General features: G+C 44.5%; 1 protein-coding gene across 1 annotated transcript in view; it reads left to right on the plus strand.

Moving 5' to 3' along the window:
- Positions 1–4327: 4327 nt before the first annotated feature.
- POLR1E (RNA polymerase I subunit E) overlaps positions 4328–21772 on the plus strand; it is a 32605-nt gene continuing 15160 nt past the window's right edge. The window contains exons 1-6 of the mRNA XM_044285834.1: positions 4328–4460; positions 10373–10458; positions 13223–13299; positions 13705–13802; positions 16491–16546; positions 17721–17865. Of these exons, the coding sequence (XP_044141769.1) occupies positions 4403–4460; positions 10373–10458; positions 13223–13299; positions 13705–13802; positions 16491–16546; positions 17721–17865 (520 nt within the window). The 5' untranslated portion in view covers positions 4328–4402. The remainder of the gene's footprint in view (positions 4461–10372; positions 10459–13222; positions 13300–13704; positions 13803–16490; positions 16547–17720; positions 17866–21772) is intronic.

Below are 21772 nucleotides of genomic sequence, written 5' to 3' on the forward strand. Positions count from 1 at the left end.
CTATGTACCCAATCTCACTTGTATGTTTGGTGTGGGTTTATGTTCAGGGTTTGTTGTACGTCTTGTTTGGTGTTACATATCTGGGCTGTTGTTGGAGTTTGTCCCTGCATGTGTGCAAGACGTTTTCCCTGTGTGTTGTACCTCCATGAGGGGACTGGTTTCCCGAAAGTGTGAACCATAAGCCTGTAGGGAGTGCTTTTTGGGGCTGCCATGCACTGTGTGAGCATGGGGGCTCTGGCAGAGTTGGTATGCTGGATTCCTGTGTGGTTGTTTGTACTGTGACTTGCTGTGTGTTCGGGTTCCTGTACTAATGCACGGGTTCCAGTTGTGGAGGCTTCGGCAGGTAAGTGAGTTGTCATGTTGTTCTTACCTGCCGATCCTCTAGCTGTGTATGGGCTTCCCTTTTCCCTGCTGCTAGGCCATTTGAGACTCCTGTTCATCCATGTCTGGGAAGAACAGGTCGTCTCTCCCCTGCTCCTATGTGAGGGATTATCAGGGCGACTCAGGGCCATAGGTATCCTGGTATGAGCTGTCCTACTATCCAGGTCCGCTCATAGGGTGAGGATTAGGGATGCAATAGGAGGTGACCTGATTCCGGCGTCCTGACCTAGCTGCTTACGCTTTGTCCCTTTACATTGTACTGTGCGGGGTTTTCCCCACTCTCCACCGTGACACCCCCTTTCCCAATTTTACATATAAAATATATAAACAATAAAAAAATAAACATATTACATATTGCCACAGCTGAAAAAGTGCAAACTATTAAAATATTTAAAAATATCTCCTATGCGGTGAATGCCCTAACAGGAAGAAAAAAAAACGCGCAATTTGCCATTTTTTTTAGTCACCTTGTCCCCCCAAAAAATAGGATAGGACTGTTCTATTATAGTCCAGATGTTCCATAAAATTCGGAATGCACGCAGCTTTTTTGGTGTTTTATTTTTTTCTCATGGTATCGAATGGTAGTGAGTATCGCAATACTTTTTTATGGTATCGAAATCGAATCAAAATTTTGGTACTATGACAACCCTAAGTAAGACAATTTTTTTTTAAATTATACCGTAATTATATGTATTTAAAATTTGGTAATTAAAATATCATTTGGCTCCGAAATTTTTCAGGTTAGGAACCAATGGCTCCTTGATATTTTTTTGTTTTTGTCTGGAGCGCTGTCCCTTTTGCTCAAAAAGTTCTCATTACAATTGCTACTATTTTATATCATACCCCATGTGGATTACAAATATTGACTCTACTACCTCATGTGGATTACAAAGAACTCTTGCACTATTTTTTCCAGTTTGGTGCACTTAACTAGTTAAGCACCCAAGAAATAGACTCAAATGTATACCCGAGCTCTTTGCGGTCTTTAATGTAAAAATTATTTGTTTTCTGTATTTGCACTATTTTTGCACTGGTTTTTACAGGTTCTGCAATGTTCAAGCACTTTAGCCCATTGTCTGGACTCTATTATGGGTACAAGAATGTGATATCCTATGCACCTAAAATGGACTTTGGACTTTATACTGTAAGCCAGATAGTTAGCGTCCTTACTACATCGCTCATATGGACTGCCTCTGAGGACACTGAATACTAATGGGCTTATGTCACCTTGTGTTAGCTTAGAAAGCCTAGGCATTGTATTGTATTGTTGCTAAGGCGGACCAAATGGTAAGTCACAAGCAGATCTAACACCGTCAAGGGTAAACCCGCTGCTAAAAGTGTGAGTTAAGAGGGGATTAGCCTTCATGGAGCTATGGAAGGTGAGCTGGTTCCTCCTCCTAGCTCTAGATGTCTTAGGGTACTTTCACACTTGCATCAAAGTTTTCCGGCATAGAGTTCCATCCTAGGGGCTCAATACCGGGAAAAAAATTGATCAGTTGTATCCTAATGCATTCTGAATGGAAAGCAATCCATTCAGGATGCATCAGGATGTCTTCAGTTCGGTCTTTTTTACGGTATTTGGACGGAGAAAAAAAACGCAGCTCGCTGCATTTTTCTCTCCAGCCCAAAATCCTGAATACTTGCCGGAACACCGGATCCTTAGGAATGTATTAGTGCCGGATCCGGCATTAAAATTGCCGCATTGACGGATCCGGTCTTTCAGCTTGTGCATGCACAGACCTTTAAAAATGAAAAAAAAATAATAATATCGGATCAGTTTTTCCGGATGACACCGGAGAGACGGATCCAGTATTGCAATGCATTTGTGAGACAGATCCGGATCCGTCTACAAATGGTTTCCGTTTGCATACAGACGGAACTGCCTGCCGGATTCCAGCAATGCAAGTATGAAAGTACCCTTAAGATATTGTGTGAAGCCTTAAGGAAATATGTTTAGCTACCTGTTTAGTCATCAAGGTGACCGACGCCGTGCAAAAAACTTTATTTAGACCTTGGTGCTGGGAAGGGATTACAGGATGAAGCCTCCCTTCTATTTGGGGGCGTCTCATAGCATTGTGAAGGGATTACAGTACATGACACCCCCACCCTTCCGGTGGTACTAGAGTCCGGTATCCACACGAAACGGGAGCATTTGAGCGCTTTGTGCAGTCTTTTTGGTTCTCTGGTTATTACAGAGAGGGACAACTTGCACAGTAAAATATCACTTTTTGCAGATGACACTAAACAGTGTAAGGCTACTTTCACACTAGCGTTCAGGGCTCCGCTTGTGAGTTCCGTTTGAAGGCTCTCACAAGCGGCCCCGAACGGATCCGTCCAGCCCTAATGCATTCTGAGTGGATGCGGATCCGCTCAGAATGCATCAGTCTGGCACCGTTTGTCCTCCGCTCCGCTCAGCAGGCGGACACCTGAACGCGGAGGCCAGGCCTCTTTCACAAGGGGGTGTGTGCGCCCCGTGGTCGTGCTGCGGCCTGCAAAATGCGGGCTGCAATACACGAGCACAGTCCGTGGGGCAGCCGCAGTGGATCGCGGACTCATTCACTTGAATGGGTCCGCGATACGGCTGTTCCGCAAAAAGATAGGACATGTTCTATCTTTTTGCGGAACAAAAGTATGGAACGAAACCCCATGGAAGCACTCCGTAGTGCTTCCATAGGGTTCCGTTCCGCACCATTCCGCATCTCCGGATTTGCAGACCCATTGAATTGAATGGGTCCGCATCTGTGATGCGGATTGCCCACAGAACGGCACCCGTGTATTGCGGATCCGTTTGAAAGAGGCCTAACACTGACAAATGTAAGGTTATGCACATGGGAAGGAATAATGCAAGTCACCAGTACATATGGTAAAACATTGGGTAACACTGACATGGAAAAGGACTTAGGAATTGGAGGATAGGGAAGAAGTTTCTGAGGGGAAGGAGAGCAGGGGCAGCCAGGGTGCTTCTCTCCCCCTCAGTCAGCCACAGGGAGCCATGTCTGCGGCCCTAGTGAATGACTGGGGGTGAGAGAAGCCTCGGTCAGTTGCTGCAGCTCACGCTCAGACAGCACAATGCTGCTGTGTGAGAACGAGCTACTGAAAGGGAGGACATCCCTGTGTCCGTCCAGGCACTGCGCCAGACGGAGGACAGGGAGCCTGAAAACCGGACGTCTTGCCACCCTACCTGTGTCTGGATGGTAAACTGTGGGAGCTGCTCATGCTTGTTGGCTGATTAAACAATTCTCTGTAGTGGTGGTCTGTCTGGCTGTCCAGAGCCAGTTTACCAAGTGTGCATACCCTCACATAACCACTGATCCCGACACCTAACAGCTAGGTCAGAATGGCCTAGAATAGATGGTGGGCTATTTGTCAATGGTGCTCCCCTTCGCAAAGTCTGTCAAGTGGACGAAATGTTGTTCAGTGCGTCACAGGGGCATGTCTAGCAGTCAACGGTCTGTCATCAAGAGGTACATTACCCAAAAGTAGCCTCTGAGAGCCTTTTTATAGGGCAGAGGGGGACGCATTTTTATGTCCTCTTGTGGCATGACTCAGTGTCTAATCAGACCATACCTGTAATCATTTACATATCTGCAGAGACATAATTGCTTGCCAAGTTTTGCAGCAATCCCACATTTCTTCCTGGCTGCATGCTTTTTTTTGCATGCTTTTTTTTTTTTTGTTTTTTGTAAATGTGTATAATGTATTCCTTTCAGTATGGTTGTGACTTTCCTCAGTTTTTTTTTTCTTTACACCGCTGAAAATGACATATATGTATGACAAGTTAGGTTTATTTTAGAAAATGATATATGTTGCCCGTAAACCACATGTAAAAAAAATCTAACTGGTAAGCACTCCCTGGATTTACTTGTATGTTTGCGGGCAGTGCCAGCAGAGGGCGCAGTCTGCCGTGTACTCGCCTGGAGCGACGGCAGCGGTCCCTCTTTGTAGCGTTTGTAGCATTCGTAGTTTGCTGGGTGCCTCCCACAGCCTAGGAGGAAGTTCCTCAGCACACGTGTGAGGAGACATGGCTGGTAAAGCTACCTGGGAATACCGAGGAGACCCGGAGCGGCCAGCGCTGCTGGGTGAGAATGTATATTACATAGAGAACACGTGACTCCATCTGCAGATACAGGACCCAGGAGAGATCTCTATCTATCTATCGTCATGTGTTATGTCCAGGTGTGAGAATGTATATTACATAGAGGACACGTGACTCCATCTGCAGATACAGGACCCAGGAGAGATATCTATCTATCGTCATGTGTTATGTCCAGGTGTGAGAATGTATATTACATAGAGAACACGGGACTCCATTATGTGTCTGTCATGGAGCTGCAGATACAGGACCCAGGAGAGATATCTACCGTCATGTGTTATGTCCAGGTGTGAGAATGTATATTACATAGAGAACACGTAACTCCATGTTGTGTCTGTCATGGAGCTGCAGATACAGCCCAGGACCCATAGGCGTGCGCAGCCTATTGCATTAGGGTGTGCACCCTAAAGCACAAACACACACGCCCCGCGCACGTGTGTATATATATATATATATATATATATATATATATATATATGAAACCGGACAGCACTCCAGATAAAAATAAGTGGTTTATTCACCCATGTGGTGTAGGCAACGTTTCAGCTCATACAAAGAGCCTTTTTCAAGCAGCCTTTGTATGATCTGAAACGTTGCCTAAACTTTTCTTTAGAGTTTAAAGCAGTTTCAGCACTATAATAAAATAATTTACTTACAAAAGAAGCTATTCAGTCGTCTGCTGTGCCGTCCCCTGCTTGCTTCCGCGGATCTTCCCCTCCTTTCAGTCTCTCCATAGTGCGCAGGTGCACTGTTATGGTGGATCTGTGGGTGACACAGTGTTATGGGGGATCTGTGGGTGACACAGTGTTATGGGGGATCTGTGGGTGACACAGTGTTATGGGGGATCTGTGGGTGACACAGTGTTATGGGGGACCTGTGGGTGACACAGTGTTATGGGGGATCTGTGGGTGACACAGTGTTATGGGGGATCTGTGGGTGACACAGTGTTATGGGGGATCTGTGGGTGACACAGTGTTATGGGGGATCTGTGGGTGACACAGTGTTATGGGGGATCTGTGGGTGACACAGTGTTATGGGGGATCTGTGGGTGACACAGTGTTATGGGGGATCTGTGGGTGACACAGTGTTATGGGGGACCTGTGGGTGACACAGTGTTATGGGGGACCTGTGGGTGACACAGTGTTATGGGGGACCTGTGGGTGACACAGTGTTATGGGGGACCTGTGGGTGACACAGTGTTATGGGGGGATCTGTGGGTGACAAAGTGTTATGGGGGATCTGTGGGTGACAGTGTTATGGGGGATCTGTGGGTGACAGTGTTATGGGGGACCTGTGGGTGACACAGTGTTATGGGGGACCTGTGGGTGACACAGTGTTATGGGGGATCTGTGGGTGACACAGTGTTATGGGGGATCTGTGGGTGACACAGTGTTATGGGGGATCTGTGGGTGACACAGTGTTATGGGGGATCTGTGGGTGACACAGTGTTATGGGGGATATGTGGGTGACACAGTGTTATGGGGGATCTGTGGGTGACACAGTGTTATGGGGATATGTGGTGACACAGTATTATGGGGGATATGTGGGTGACACAGTGTTATGGGGGATCTGTGGGTGACACAGTGTTATGGGGGATATGTGGGTGACACATTGTTATGGGGGATATGTGGGTGACACATTGTTATGGGGGATATGTGGGTGACACACTGTTATGGGGATCTGTGGGTGACACATTGTTATGGGGGATCTGTGGGTGACACATTGTTATGGGGGATCTGTGGGTGACACACTGTTATGGAGGATCTGTGGGTGACACACTGTTATGGGGGGCCTATGGATGACATATGACTGAGGAGGGCTATCAGGGGACATTATACAGGGGTAATTTAACTGAGGGGTATCAGGGTAAATTATGCAGGGGGTAATATAACTACGGGGTATCAGGGTACACTATACAGGGGTAATATAACAGAGGAGGGCTATCAAGGACATTATACAGGGGTAATATAAGTTATATTACCTCTGTATAATGTCCCCTGATAGCCCTCCTAAGTTATATTACCCCTGTATAATAATGTACACTGATACCCCTAAGGCTACTTTCACACTTGCGTTCGGGGTTCCGCTTGTGAGTTCCGTTTGAAGGCTCTCACAAGCGGCCCCGAACGCATCCGTACTGCCCTAATGCATTCTGAGTGGATGCGGATCCGCTCAGAATGCATAAGTCTGGCACAGTTTGGCCTCCGCTCCGCTCAGCAGGGTGTCCGCCTGGCCGTGTGGAGGCAAACGGATCCGTCCAGACTTACAATGTAAGTCAATGGGGACGGATCCGTTTGAGGTTAACACAATATGGCTCAATTTTCAAACGGATCCGTCCCCCATTGACTTTCAATGTACAGTCTGGACGGATCCGTCTGAGCAACTTTCACACTTAGAATTTTTTCTAAAATATAATGCAGACGGATCTGTTCTGAACGGATCCCATCGTCTGCATTATAGGAGCGGATCCGTCTGTGCAGACACCAGACGGATCCGCTCCAAACGCAAGTGTGAAAGTAGCCTTATTTATATTACCCCTGTATAATAATGTACACTGATACCCCTTAGTTATAATACCCCGCCCTGTATAATTTAACCTGATACCCCTCAGTTATATTATATAACTGAGGGGTATCAGGGTACATTATATAGGGCGGGGTAACATAACTAAGGGGTATCTATCAGGGTACATTATACAGGGGTAATATAAGTGAGCAGGGCTATCAGGGACATAATACAGGGGTGAGGGGTAAGATAAGTTATATTACCCCTGTAAAATGTCTGATAGTAGCCTAGCCCTCCTCAGTTATATGCCACTCATGTACCCTGATAACCCTAGTTATATTACCTCCTGTATAATTTACCCTGATATCCCTCAGATATATTATATAACTGAGGGATATCAGGGTAATACAGGCGACAACAGAGGATTCGTAGCACTGTGGGACGGGGGGGTAACATAACATGCTTCTTTTTTTATATGCCCTCACCTCACCAGCTAGCAGGCGGCCAGGCGCGCAGGGTACTAAGACGCAGCGTGACGTGACGTCAAATCAACCTGCGCCGCGCCTCACAGCACGCACTCCCTCTCTGCCTCCGCCGGGTCCGGGACTCCGCCCCCTCCATTTGAATACTAGCCACCGCCCGCTGGCAGCCCACAGCCAGGTATTGTAAATTCATTGACAGTGTGGCGGGCGGCGGCAGCCAGCAAAACAGACAAGGGGAATCAGCTGGGGGGCAGTGCGCACGGAGGTGACGAACCTATTAGGGTGTGCCCAGGCACACCCGGCACACCCCGTGCGCACGCCTATGCCAGGACCCAGGAGAGATCTCTATCTATAGTCATGTGTTATATCCGGGTGTGAGAATTTATATTACATAGAGGACACGTGACTCCATGTTGTGTCAGTCATGGAGCTGCAGATACAGGACCCAGGAGAGATCTCTATCTATAGTCATGTGTTATGTCCAGGTGTGAGAATGTATATTGCATAGAGGACACGTGACTCCATCTGCAGATACAGGACCCAGGAGAGAGCTCTATCTATCGTCATGTGTTATGTCCAGGTGTGAGAATGTATATTACATAGAGGACACGTGACTCCATGTTGTGTCTGTCATGGAGCTGCAGATACAGCCCAGGACCCAGGAGAGATCTCTATCTATAGTCATGTGTTATATCCGGGTGTGAGAATGTAAATTACATAGAGAACACGTGACTCCATCTGCAGATACAGGACCCAGGAGAGATCTCGATCTATAGTCATGTGTTATGTCCAGGTGTGAGGATGTATATTACATAGAGGACACGTGACTCCATGTTGTGTCAGTCATGGAGCTGCAGATACAGCCCAGGACCCAGGAGAGATCTCTATCTATAGTCATGTATTATATCCGGGTGTGAGAATGTATATTACATAGAGAACACGTGACTCCATGTTGTGTCTGTCATGGAGCTGCAGATACAGGACCCAGGAGAGATCTCTATCTATAGTCATGTGTTATGTCCAGGTGTGAGAATGTATATTACATAGAGGACATGTGACTCCATGTTGTGTCAGTCATGGAGCTGCAGATCCAGGATCCAGGAGAGATATCTATCTATAGTCATGTTATGTCCAGGTGTTTGACAACCCTTATAAGAGCTGTGAGGGGGCTATATTGGTTGTCACCCAGCTGTCCATGAAACTGTGGACCCGTGTCAGAGGACATAGAACTTGTGATTCCAGGACGGTTGCCATTGATTAGTTCTCATGGACATCCAGTATGTCAGGACCTTGGGAAAGCACCGCGTCAAGTGATCTGACCCTCCTTACGGTTGTCTGGCCCATGTCACTCATCACCACTCCCTTGTAGAGGACCTGTCACCACCTCATGAATGCTGCATCTTCTTCTCTTGCATTGTGCTGTCCTGTTATTCCTCCTGAATATTAAAGGGGTTGTCCCACAAAAAATATTCCAGTTTTCAAACCACCACCAGGATCTGAATACTTTTGTAATTGCATGTAATTAAACATTTTGTATAGTCACTGAGCTATTAGGTAAACTGTATCTGTATAGTGCCACTTAATTTCTTATTTCTTTGTCCTGCTCACTGAGATGGCCGCACATGCTCAGTTTCAGATTCCCGGCATCCTCGCCAATCAGCCATTTGAAGAGGCCACTGGAGCTCCGGTCTCTTCTCAGCTTCTGAGCACAGCGCCGTCCATTGTATAGTGGCTGTGCTTGGTATTGCAGCTCAGCCCCATTCACTTGAAGGGGACTGAGCTGGACCTAGGCCACGTGACTGATGAACGTGACGTCAGTGGCCTAAGAAGAGGCCAAGGCTCTAGCGTAGCTGATCGGTGGAGGTACCGGGAGTCAGACCCAGCCCGTCTGATGTTTGTGACCTATACTGAGGATAGGCCATCAGTATCCAATTCCTGTATTAACCCTTTCAGAACCTGTTGTCAATATATTCACAAATATCCGGGAGGAATAACAGGAACAACACAATACAGAATTGAGAAAAAATTCTAAGCGATTTGTTATTTCACAGAATCTTTTATTTTTTATTTTTTGTTCTTTATTTTTTTAATTTGGCCAAGAGAGAACATTTTATGATCAGGAGGTTCTGAACTATGGGAATTCCTGAACAGACTGCAGAGGCGATTCACATCCCCTTCACTGGTTTTCCTTGCACAGCGGGAATACTGGCCACCTACCTTCCCTCGTTATCCACTGATCCACCAATATAGGCTACATGCACTCGAACGTTGGTTGTTTCCGTGTCCGTTCCGTTTTTTTTGCGTATAGGATGCGGACCCATTCATTTCAGTGGGTCCGCAAAAAATCCGGACAGCACAACGTGTGCTGTCCGCATTCGTATGTCCGTTCCGTAGCCTTGCAAAAAAAATAGAACATGTCCCATTCTTGTCTGTTTTAAGCATTGTTACAATGGTCCTGCAAAAAAAAAAGATGGCATCCGTTTTTTTTTTTTTGTTTTTTTTGCGGACGGTAAAACACATATGGTCGTGTGCATGTAGTCATACCTTTTTATGGTCCTTCTCCCCGTGTAACAAGCACTGATTGATCAGCACTCCTTTACAGGACTTTCACGCCGGCAGATAATTGCCCGAGCGTGTGACTGTGTGAATGATTGGACCGGTCCTGCAGCCATTCGGTCAGAGCTTCCCCCCCCCCCCAGGACAAAAGATGATTTTTCGCCTGCATAGGAGGGCTGATTGCAGAGTGTTTGCCTGTTTGTAGGTCGGCAGGTCAGTGATAGCTGTGTAGAGGTCTTGCGCAGACGGAGTACGTGCACAGATTGATCACCTCCTTCTCCACTCTGAAATCTGCTCAGTTTTTTTGGCTTTACATAAATTCTCACACTACTGTATTCTTCTGATTATTTTGCAGTTCAGTTTGCCAATGGCAGCATTCAGACTCCAGAAAATGTCAATTTTACATTATATAAAAACAAGACTAAAAGGCAAAGGATTTTGGTAAGTGCGCCGCATGCAAACCATTCTTATAGTCGCTAATGCCGAAAGCCGCCTTCTCCGACTGCAGCAGTTGTGATGGTGGCTATTCATTGCCCTGTGTACAGAGCGTTTCCATTACCTGCTTCTTCTGGGAGTACACGTCTCTGTCCATGGGATTTAGAGCACAAACGTTTTTTTTCCCGTTTACGTTCCTTTTTTTTCGTTCAATATACAAACCCATTCATTTTAATGGATCCGCAAAAAAAAAACTGAAGGTACTCCGTATGCCTTCTGTTTCCATTTTTCGGTTTCGTTTAAAGATAGGACATGTTCTATTGTCCGCATAACGGACAAGGATAGTACTGTTCTATCGGGGCCAGCTGTTCCGTTCCGCAAAAAACAGAATGCACACAAACGTCGTCCGTATTTTTTGCGGATCCGTTTTTTGCGGACCACAAAATACTGAAAAAGCCATACGGCCCTGTGCAAGAGGCTTAAGGGGAACTTGTGGCAGCACAAAAGTCCCTACTCGCGTTAAAGGGTTTCTACCACTTAGGCGTCACATATTTGGCTGTCAGACACTAGCGATCCGCTAGTGTCTGCTCTGGCCAACCATCCTAATATAATTGCTTTTGGGGCGGTGGTTTGGCTAAAAAAACTACTTTTATTAATATGCTAATGAGCCTCTAGGTGCTATGGGGGCGTCATTAGCACCTAGAGGCTCCGTCTACCTTTAGAAACTGCCGCCCCCAGCGCGTCCCTCCAGCCCGCCCATCTCCTCCTGAATGCGATCCTCGTATGTATTCTGCGCATGCGCAGTAAATGTCTGACAGCTTCCCTGCTCAGACATCTCCACTGCGCCTGTTCCTCGGAGCACTATGGCGTCATCGCGCAGGCGCAGTGGAGATGTCTGAGCAAGGAAGCGGTCAGACATTCACTGCGCATGCGCAGAATACATACGAGGATCGCATTCAGGAGGAGATGGGCGGGCTGGAGGGACGCGCTCGGCGGCGGCAGTTTCTGAAGGTAGACGGAGCCTCTAGGTGCTAATGACGCCCCCATAGCACCTAGAGGCTCATTAGCATATTAATAAAAGTAGTTTTTTTAGCCAAACCACCGCCCCAAAAGCAATTATATTAGGATGGTTGGCCAGAGCAGACACTAGCGGATCGCTAGTGTCTGACAGCCAAATATGTGACACCTAAGTGGTAGAAACCCTTTAAAGCTCCTTCCTAGAGCTGTCAGCAGTTTTGCTACAAAAAGTCTCTGTGTAGCCTTGGCCTAAAACGCAGAACACCAAAACACTTTGTTCCTGATTTATCATGCTTTTACTTCAGAATTCTAGCACCAAAAAGTCGCAAAAATATTGTGACTTTTTGCACTTGCTTGGGCAAAATTTTGGGACTTTTTACACCACTCGCTCCAGTTTTTTAATGTAGGTGTGGCTGGCTATTTTAATGAGTTTGACTCCACATTTATCATTGAGACTTTTTTTGAGTCGCCAAAAAGTCGCAATCTCACCCCAGGAGGAGGGTGGAGTAGGAAAACTGGAGTATCTTCTCTAGACAAAAGTGTCAGGTCTTAGGATAAGACAAATTTATCAAGTGACATAAGACATTTGATCAATGTGGCAAAGTGCTCCAACGCAGACACGAGCAAAACGGACTTCAAATTTCCCCCTCATGATATATTCCCCGATTTGTGTGTAGCCCATCCTGCTGGACCTGCAAAGGGAAGACGACTTACCTGCTTCCCGGTGCAGTCTCCCTGCAGGCCTGCAATGCTCTAGTGGTGTCAACTAGGGATGAGCGAATTGACTTCGCTCATCCCTAGTTTCAACATCCGGTTTGACATTGCCGCAGCCAATCACTGGCTGTGGAGGTGTCCAGCTCCTCTTATATCATGTGACCATTTGTCATGACGCAAAGGGAGTGGGAGATCTCCTCGACCAGTGATTGGCTGCGGCGATGTCAAACCGAATGCTGACATTGCTAATGCCCAGCTAGGTGAGTTGAGGCCTGCAGGAGAAGGAGCAGAGAAGCAGGTAAGTCATCTTCCCTTTGCAGGTCCAGCAGAATTGAGGGGGTTTGCCAAAAACTCCCCATTCTTGCAAGGGGGTTGTCCAGGAATACTGAAGTTTTAACCCTCAGCCTCATCTCTGCTGTGAAAAGAACCATACTTACCTGCTCCCCACCACTCTGATCCTGCACACCGGCTCGCTTGTAGCTGGTCCGGGACTTATTTAGTATTTATTTTTGTGTTTTAAAAAAAAATATATATTCTTGGCATGTTGGAAAGTCTTGTAAATTCTGAGGTACATCTGTTGCCGCAGTTTGATAGAAGGCATAAGGTAACTTTGTGCTCCTTCTGTCAAAAGCACTGTCCGTCACCAAAGACAGAAACATTCTGATTACAGTTGTCTGCATGTGAACACAGCTCTGAGGACTGAACAGGATGTCACGCCATTAGTAATATAGGTCGGAAAGAGGTCCTGTCACTACCATGTTATACCAATTCTGGAGAATCTGCTCTTGTAACTCAATGTTGTGCCATACCGTAAGTGCTGTCCCTGCACAGTCTGCCACTTTATTGCATACTGCTGGCAATTCATTCATACAAAACTTCTAGTAGTCATAATAGAGGAATGACACTACATAGTTATATGAAAAGATGCTCCGGCATCGTTATTGCATAGCGAATGCATGTAGTTATCAAAAGTCAGGAGAAGGAGACATGTCCTTCTTCATGAATTGTATGAGATGTTTTATAATCTTTTATTTTACAGACAGCAGAAACAGAAAGACTGAATTATGTCGGAAAAAGTTTCACACCTGAAGCGTTGAAGTCCAGCTCCCTGTGCAGGTAGGAGCACATTAATCAGACAGGCTAGCACATACATTCCTGCAAGTCTCATTTAGATAAATAGGGCAGCTCTAGTTTACAATGTCACAACTTGAACATCTCTTTACAGGGCCAACCAATCTGATCCTCATAACCTTTGCCAAATAAAAAAAATAGACCCCACTAACCTCTCCGCTGTTCTTGTGTCCCTTTCCCAGCCATTTTGGGTCCCTGCTGCACTGGAAGTGGTTTGGTCCTGTGACCACTGCTGCCAATTAATGGCCTCTGTGGTCACGGGCTAGAATGGTGCATCATTCTATATAAAAATTTTATTGGGCACAAACTCCAGAGGATTGGTATGGTCAGCTCCTGTGGTTTGGTGAATAGAATATGGCAGATGTAAAAATCTATTTGTTGATATTTCAGGTATTTTGTTGGAGTACGGAATAAACAGACTGGAAAGATGGAGGTGTATGACGCTGAGCATTTTAACATGCAGCCAATATTGGAGGAAAGCAGTACTGGTGAGAAACTTAATAATGGTGTCAGATGGAGCTGCAAACTCTGCAAATACAGTGGAATATCTGCAGCGTGTATGCCGGAACTCCATTCCAGCAAAATCCGGTGCAGATTTTGTTGTGGAATTAATAACGGAAATGGGGTTTGCCGCAGCAGGAATCTGCAACATAAATGACTGTGCTGCAGACTGAACAAGTTATGTGCAGATTTTTGTGCTTGGATGAAATTTGTCAGAATCCCATCCATGTTGTTATTCCTGTAAATGCTGCGGATTTTCCACAGAATTCTGCTGCAGGAAAGTACTCAGGGTCTATATTGTGACACCACAGCCAGTTTTGGCTTGCTGATTCTTTTTTTTTATTTTTTAATACTCTCCTTCTGAGAGAGGTATTTTTCAATTAAGGTATCCATATAATGCCTTGTTCTAGGTGGACAAGATGTATGTTTCAGTGGCATAATTTTGGGGTACACATAACTAATTCAGTTTTATTAACTCTTTATAGTAGGGGTAAGGGAGATCAGAAATTCTGCCTTTGTTTTTTTGCACCATTTACCGTGCAGCATAAATAACATTACCTTTATTCTAGGGGTCAGTAGTACCCATAGGAGCTGTGCTGCAGTGCACTAGTGCAGGAAACTACAAAATGAATGGCGCCTTCTGTGCATTGTTTATTGTCTGGCGCTGGCGACTCCCCGACAGTGGAGTTGACCCATTTAGGGCTCATGCACACGACCGTATGTATTTTGCAGTCTGCAAAAACGGATCCGCAAAAAATACGGATGACGTCCATGTGCATTCTGGAACATAACAGCTGGCTCCTAATAGAACAGTACTATCCTTGACCGTAATGCGGCCAATAATAGGACATTTTTTGCGGACCCAATGAAATGAATAGTTTTGCATACAGTCCGCAAAAAAGACTGCATGGACACGAAAAGAAAATACATTTGTGTGCATGAGCCCTTAGACTGAGATTTAAAACGTACCTAACCTTTCAACAGACTTTGCATTAATCAGTAGTACAATTTGTGTACATGAGAAATGGCACTATTTCTGGCATTTTTAGCACTTTTTCCCTGTGTATGCTGAATATCTAGTTTGCAGTTATCCCAAAGATGTTGGGTGACGGCTAGCTGCCATTCTGTGCACATAGAAAGTAGAGGAGAATATGCTTTCCAACCTTCTCTTACTCAGAAGCAGCCCCATGGAAGACATTACAGAGAAGTACTGACCTGTATGGTTGTGGATAAAGCATTTGGGCTGATATATATCTTTGTGTGTCTCATTCAGCTCCTGCTCACTCCCCCCCCCCACCTCTCCATAGACTTTTATATTGACATGATTAATGTGATCCTTCTGTGGAGCTGATCCGTCCTGGACAGGTTTAAGACCTTTTTCAAAGTGAAAAACATTTAGCAAGAGGGAGAGGTAAACGGCTGATAACATGGGAACTGTGGTCGCTTGTACTATTGATTTATTCAAAGTTGTGTGAAAAGTTAGTGACTACTTAAATAAACCTGTTGACTGTATCCATAGATCGTTATGATTCTTGTGATACTATATATGTTTTTTAGTTGTACACGGTTGCAAAATAAATGTGAACATGTTTTCTATTTTTTTTTAATAAACTTTATTAAACGTTTAACTTTTTTTTTTTTTTTTTTTTTTTTTTATAGTCCCAGTAGAGCACTTTACAATGTTTGGGTGCTTCTATAATGCCGTGGTATACTCGGGCTATGGCAGGCAATAATACTATGCTGTAATAATAGGCATACAGCCATGGCAGGCCTTGCTCTGCCCCTGCCAGCTACCATGACAACCATTGATTTCAGTCACTGTGGCCCCATCCCTATGTCAGACCACTTAGATGTTGCAGTTCCTATTGAACGTGGGAGCTAAGGGGTCAAATCCCAGCTGTTACAGTGGGTGCCCAGCACTCACTGTTGTCGGTGTGAGTGTAACTCCTGTACCTACACCATCCAGTGGATGTAACTGTACACCCATTTGCTGTAAACCACTGCTAAAATGGATCTACAGTTGCATGCAAATCCCTAAAGGGGTTAATGCAATGCCCTATTATTTGGGAATATCCTATGAACCTGCTAAGTTGGCAGGCAGAGCAGTCACCTGTAGGTATAATGGAGATGCTCTTTAGTAAGGCTTTGTGGGGTTGTGTTCTGTTAGGGAATTCTGGGGGACTGCAGATGGGGACACCCCTTTATAAGCTAAGTCTGGGAACCTTCCTAAGCACAGCTCCTGCCGTTGGATAAGTCTGTGCTTAAAGACTGCAGATGTAACTGTGCCATTGTACTTTTTTGTATACTAGCTAAAAGATGATTCTTTTGACTGTTGAAATAATGGGCAATATCATATTAACTTTAGGATACACCATCACTAGCTATACTCCATACCCGCGCCGATCAGCTGTTCAGGTGTAGCTCCATTGCTGGACGTTGGCACTGCATCTAATGGGAGCCATGCTGTAGCAACGAACTCCCTTCACAAGAAGGTAGACCAAGCTGTGTAGTTCCGATGCCAACTTTTGGCGACTGAGCTACACCCAACTGGGCGGGGGAGTGCAGGGTAATGGACCCCCGCTGATCCTGAGGATAAGGCCATCACTTATTAAAGGTCAGACAACCTCTTGTGTGTGTGTATATGTGTTCATATATTTTTTTTTTCTGATTGTCAGAGGAGCAACAAACTGAAGATACCACAGACCAGTCAAGCAAAACTTACGGAGAAAAGGTGCGTTTAACACTTTTAGCATCAGCTTTGATACCGTTGACATTTTATACTGTGTGATATCAGACTACATTTTGTATTATAGCCGCTTTACTGCTGGTAAGGGTCCATTCGCACGTCCGCAAAATGGATCCGCGACCGTTACCTTCCTTTTCAATAGGGCCGGAATGTGCTGTGTGCTTCCGCATTTCCGTTCCGCAAAAAAATAGAACATGTCCTATTGTTGTCCGCAATTGCGGACAAGAAAAGGCACTTTCTATGAGAGTGCCGGCGATGTGCGGTCCGCAAAATGCGGAACACACATTGCCGGTGTCCGTGTTTTGCGGATCCACAAAACACATACAGACATGTGAATGGACCCTAACCTAGATGACAGGTGATTTCCAGTAGTGTCTTTGGGAGATCTTACAGTAATAGAGAAAGTCTTCATCTCAAAGACCTTCTCTAAAGAGTTTACCTGTTTGTTATTGGTGATGTACTGACTTAGAGGTGATTTTGTTTTTAGCCTTCTTTTGGCTGAACTAATAACTCTAACATGTTGGTTGATGCTTTGACTATCCACTGTCTTGCTTAAAGAGCATCTGTCAGCGTGATCAACCCTATTAAACCAGCATACAGCTTTGGTAGAGTTTTATCATGTTGCTAAAAATTATACCTCTATTATCACTCTATGGCCCCTTCACTGAGAAAACAGTATTTTTATTTATATGGAAATGACCTAACTGAAGCACAGAGCAGCTGGCCAGAGCCCTCAGAGCACCAGTTTGTTAAACCCCCTTCACCTTCATTCCCTCCCCCTTCCCTTCTGCTCTCCTAGCGCCAAGACCTGTATTATCCTGTATGAGGTGTATCTTCTTGCACAGTGTTTCTTCTGTTGCTCTGCTTAGGGGGCATATTTATCCATGGTACTCACAACACTTATCTCTGTAAGGCTACATTCACATCACTGCTAGTTATTTGCATTGTTCATCTCAATTAGAGGAGCAGAACAACTAAACTAACAGAAGTGCAGGATTTAGCACATAACTGAAAACAATGGAGCCAAACAAGCCTGTAATGGGTGTCTGTTTTGGTTTTTGTTTTTAGAAAGGAAAAAAAAAAGTCCTGCATGAGCCTCCCAACGCAGATGTGAACATACTGTAGATGCTTAAGTTCATGATGTCTCTTTGTTAAATAGATTGATGCTCTGATTGAAGCCTTTGGTACTAACAAGCAGAAACGTGCTCTGAGTTCACGAAAGCTGAACCAAGTCGACAGTGAAATTATAAGTAAAGAAATGGAAAAGGCGGCTGAGGGGATTATTGAGGCCAAGGGAACAACAGGCAAGTACTAAATGCAGACAATATGCAGTCCAGTCATCTGTTACTATACTCTTTTATAACTGTAATTTCAGTTTATTTTTAACCCTTGTATGCCCGGCGACATACACGTACGTCATCGGGCGTGTGTTTAAACATGGCGCCCGCTCCTGCCCACTGCGGCTGGCCGTCTGCTTCTTGTAGCAGACACCCGCGGCTAATGCCGATTGCGGACATTTAACCCCTCAGGTGCCGTGGTCAATCCTGACCACGGCATCTGAGTGCGCTGAAAACCGAAAGCAAAAGCTTTCGGTTGTGCTCCGGCTCCCCCGTGTGGCGATCAGAGGAGCAAGAGCATGTATGCAGCAGCCCGTGTCTTTATGAATGACAGGAGGCTGCTGCATAGTATTTCCTATGGAGCCCTTTCCTGTAATAGGGCTCCATAGGAAACGAGCAATTTTCTCATAGATTCCAATGCAAGTGCATTGGAGTCTATGAGAATATCAATCAGATGATTGCATGTTGTAGTTTCCTATGAGAACTATAAAAAAGTGTAAAAAATAAAATTAAAATAAGTTTAAAAAAATAAATAAAAAAACATAATTAAAATCACCCCCCTTTTCCCAAAGTAAAAATAAAAGAACAAAAAATAAATAAAAAATACACATTATGGGTGTCGCAATGTGTGAAAACACCCATAGTATAAAAATATATTCCCCATATGGCAAACAGCAAAACGGGAAAAAAGCATCCAAAAGGCCGATTTTGCAGTTTTTGGTCGCTTCATTTTCTACAATTTTTTTTTTATAAAAAGTGATCAAAAAGTCATACACACCCCAGAATGGTATCAATGAAAAGTTCAGATCGCCCCGCAAAAAACGAGCCCCCATACAGCTCTGTACACATAATTACAAAAAAAGTTATGGGGGTTAAAACGCAATAAAAACTATACATATAGGGTATCGCCGGATTAGTACTGACCTGTAGAATAAAAGTAACCGGTCAGTTTTATCGCACATCGACCGTCGTAAATAAAAAAATTAAAAATTTCCCCCGCTTCCCACTACATCATATGCAATATTAAATGGTGGCGTTGGAAAGTACAACTTGTCCCGCAAACAACAAGCCCTCATACGGCTATGTGAACAGAAAAATAAAAAAGTTATGGCAGGGAGCACAAAACGAAAACGGGGAAAAAAAACTAAATAAAACTCTGGGCGTGAAAGGGTTTATATTGTGTAGGGCCAGGGATGTCACACAGATTTGTACCTATGGCACTAGCTGACCTGTTACATGTGCACTTGGCAGCTGAAGACATCTGTGTTGGTCCCCTGTTGATATGTGCCTGCATTGCTGAGATTTTAAATACCGGTATATAAGTGTGTCAGTAGCAAAGAGAGCAGAGCCTCTAGGTTTAACAGCAAAACCCCTACTGAAATATAATGGGGCAGATTTACTAATCCTATAGATGATATAGATTTATCACAGGGGCACAGGCTGGGTGAGAAATATTCTGCAGGGATAGATACTTCTTATGCAATCTATTAATTAGCTTAGTTTGAGACAGAATGTTATGCCAGAATGATGGCGCAGTGTTGGGGGAAATGTAGAATGTTCCTCAATAAGCCACACTACTTTTTGGCTATACACAGATAATTTTTCTGACCTATATTTGCTGAATTGCAGCTCATTTTGGCTGTTTATGCTGTAATCTAGGCGTGATTATATATATATATATATATATATATATATATATATATATATATATATATATATATATATATATATATATATATATATATATATATTACAGTCATGTGAAAAAATTAGGACACCCTTTGAAAGCATGTGTTTTTTTGTAACATTTTTAATAAAAGGTTATTTCATCTCCGTTTCAACAATACAGAGAGATTAAAGTAATCCAACTAAACAAAGAAAACTGAAGAAAAGTCTTCAAGATCTTCTGTAAATGTCATTCTACAAAAATGCCTATTCTAACTGAGGAAAAAGATAGGACACCCTCACATGTATTCCCTCTTAAATTGGCTCAGATCTCACACAGGTATATCACACCAGGTGCACATAATTAGTAGATCGTTACTCTGCATGTTGAATGAGGCTTGCCCTATTTAAACCTCAGACATTTAGTTTGGTGTGCTCCTGACTGTTGAAGTGAGAGTGAGCACCATGGTGAGAGCAAAAGAGCTGTCAGAGGACTTCAGAAAAAAGATTGTAGCAGCCTATGAGTCTGGGAAGGGATTTAAAAAGATCTCAAAAGATTTTGAAATCAGCCATTCCACTGTCCGGAAGATAGTCTACAAGTGGAGGGCTTTCAAAACAACTGCCAACATGCCCAGGACTGGTCGCCCCAGCAAGTTCACCCCAAGAGCAGACCGCAAGATGCTAAAAGAGGTCTCCAAAAACCCTAAAGTGTCATCTCGAGAACTACAGCAGGCTCTGGCTACTGTTGATGTAGAAGTACATGCCTCTACAATCAGAAAGAGACTGTACAAGTTTAACTTGCATGGGAGGTGTGCAAGGAGGAAACCTTTGCTTTCCAAGAGAAACATCGAGGCCAGACTGAAATTTGCCAGAGATAAAGCTGACAAAGACCAGGACTTCTGGAATAATGTTCTTTGGACAGATGAGTCCAAAATTGAATTATTTGGACACAACAGCAGAGGACATGTTTGGCGTAAACCAAACACAGCATTCCAAGAAAAGAACCTCATACCAACTGTGAAGCATGGAGGTGGAAGTGTCATGGTTTGGGGCTGCTTTGCTGCAGCAGGACCTGGTCAGCTCACCATCATAGAATCCACGATGAATTCTACTGTGTATCAGAAGGTGCTTGAAGAACATGTGAGACCATCAGTTAGAAAATTAAAGCTGAAGCGGAACTGGACCATGCAACATGACAATGACCCAAAACATACTAGTAAATCAACCAAAGATTGGCTGAAAAAGAAGAAATGGAGAGTCCTGGAATGGCCAAGTCAAAGTCCAGATTTGAATCCCATTGAGATGCTGTGGGGTGACTTGAAAAGGGCTGTACGTGCAAGAAACCCCTCAAACATCTCACAGCTGAAAAAGTTCTGCATTGAGGAGTGGGGTAAAATTTCCTCAGACCGATGTCGAAGACTGGTAGATGGCTACAAGAACCGTCTCACTGCAGTTATTTCAGCCAAAGGAGGTAACACTCGCTATTAGGGGCAAGGGTGTCCTATCTTTTTCCTCAGTTAGAATAGGCATTTTTGTAGAATGACATTTACAGAAGATCTTGAAAAGACTTTTCTTCAGTTTTCTTTGTTTAGTCGGATTACTTTAATCTCTCTGTATTGTTGAAACGGAGATGAAATAACCTTTTATTAAAAATGTTACAAAAAACCACATGCTTTCAAAGGGTGTCCTAATTTTTTCACATGACTGTATATATATATAATTTATTTATTTTTTATAGTAAATGTGGGTCACTGTATTTAACCCAAAGCGTTCTTTTTACCCCTTCTGTCACCCCCCGCTGGCCCCCTCTGCCCATAAAATCCTGTACCGGTCCTCATTCGGCGCAGGCGCTCTGAGAGATGGTCGCTCGCTTGCCCGCTCCTTCCTTAGTGCACCTGCGCAGATGACGTCAGCCTACACCCGGAAAAGAAGCAGCGTCCTTCTCTCAGAGCGCCTGCGCCAAATTTTATGGGCAGAGAGGGCCAGCGAGAGGAGGAGAGCGCTCGCTGGCCCTGTCGATCAAGTGGAGGAGGGGGCATGTTTATAGTCCGAGGATGCGGCTGCTACCTGCAAGTAACCCCCCAACTTGCTGGTAGCAAGGTAATTTGCATATTATAAAAGTACAATTTTTACTGAAATTACAGCACAGAGAGAGGTAACAGTGATATATATGGACTCATCTGACATTAGCAAATAGCTAATGTCCGAT

This window comes from Bufo gargarizans, chromosome 1 (assembly GCF_014858855.1).
Source record: "Bufo gargarizans isolate SCDJY-AF-19 chromosome 1, ASM1485885v1, whole genome shotgun sequence".
In the NCBI taxonomy this organism is placed as follows: Eukaryota; Metazoa; Chordata; class Amphibia; order Anura; family Bufonidae; genus Bufo; species Bufo gargarizans.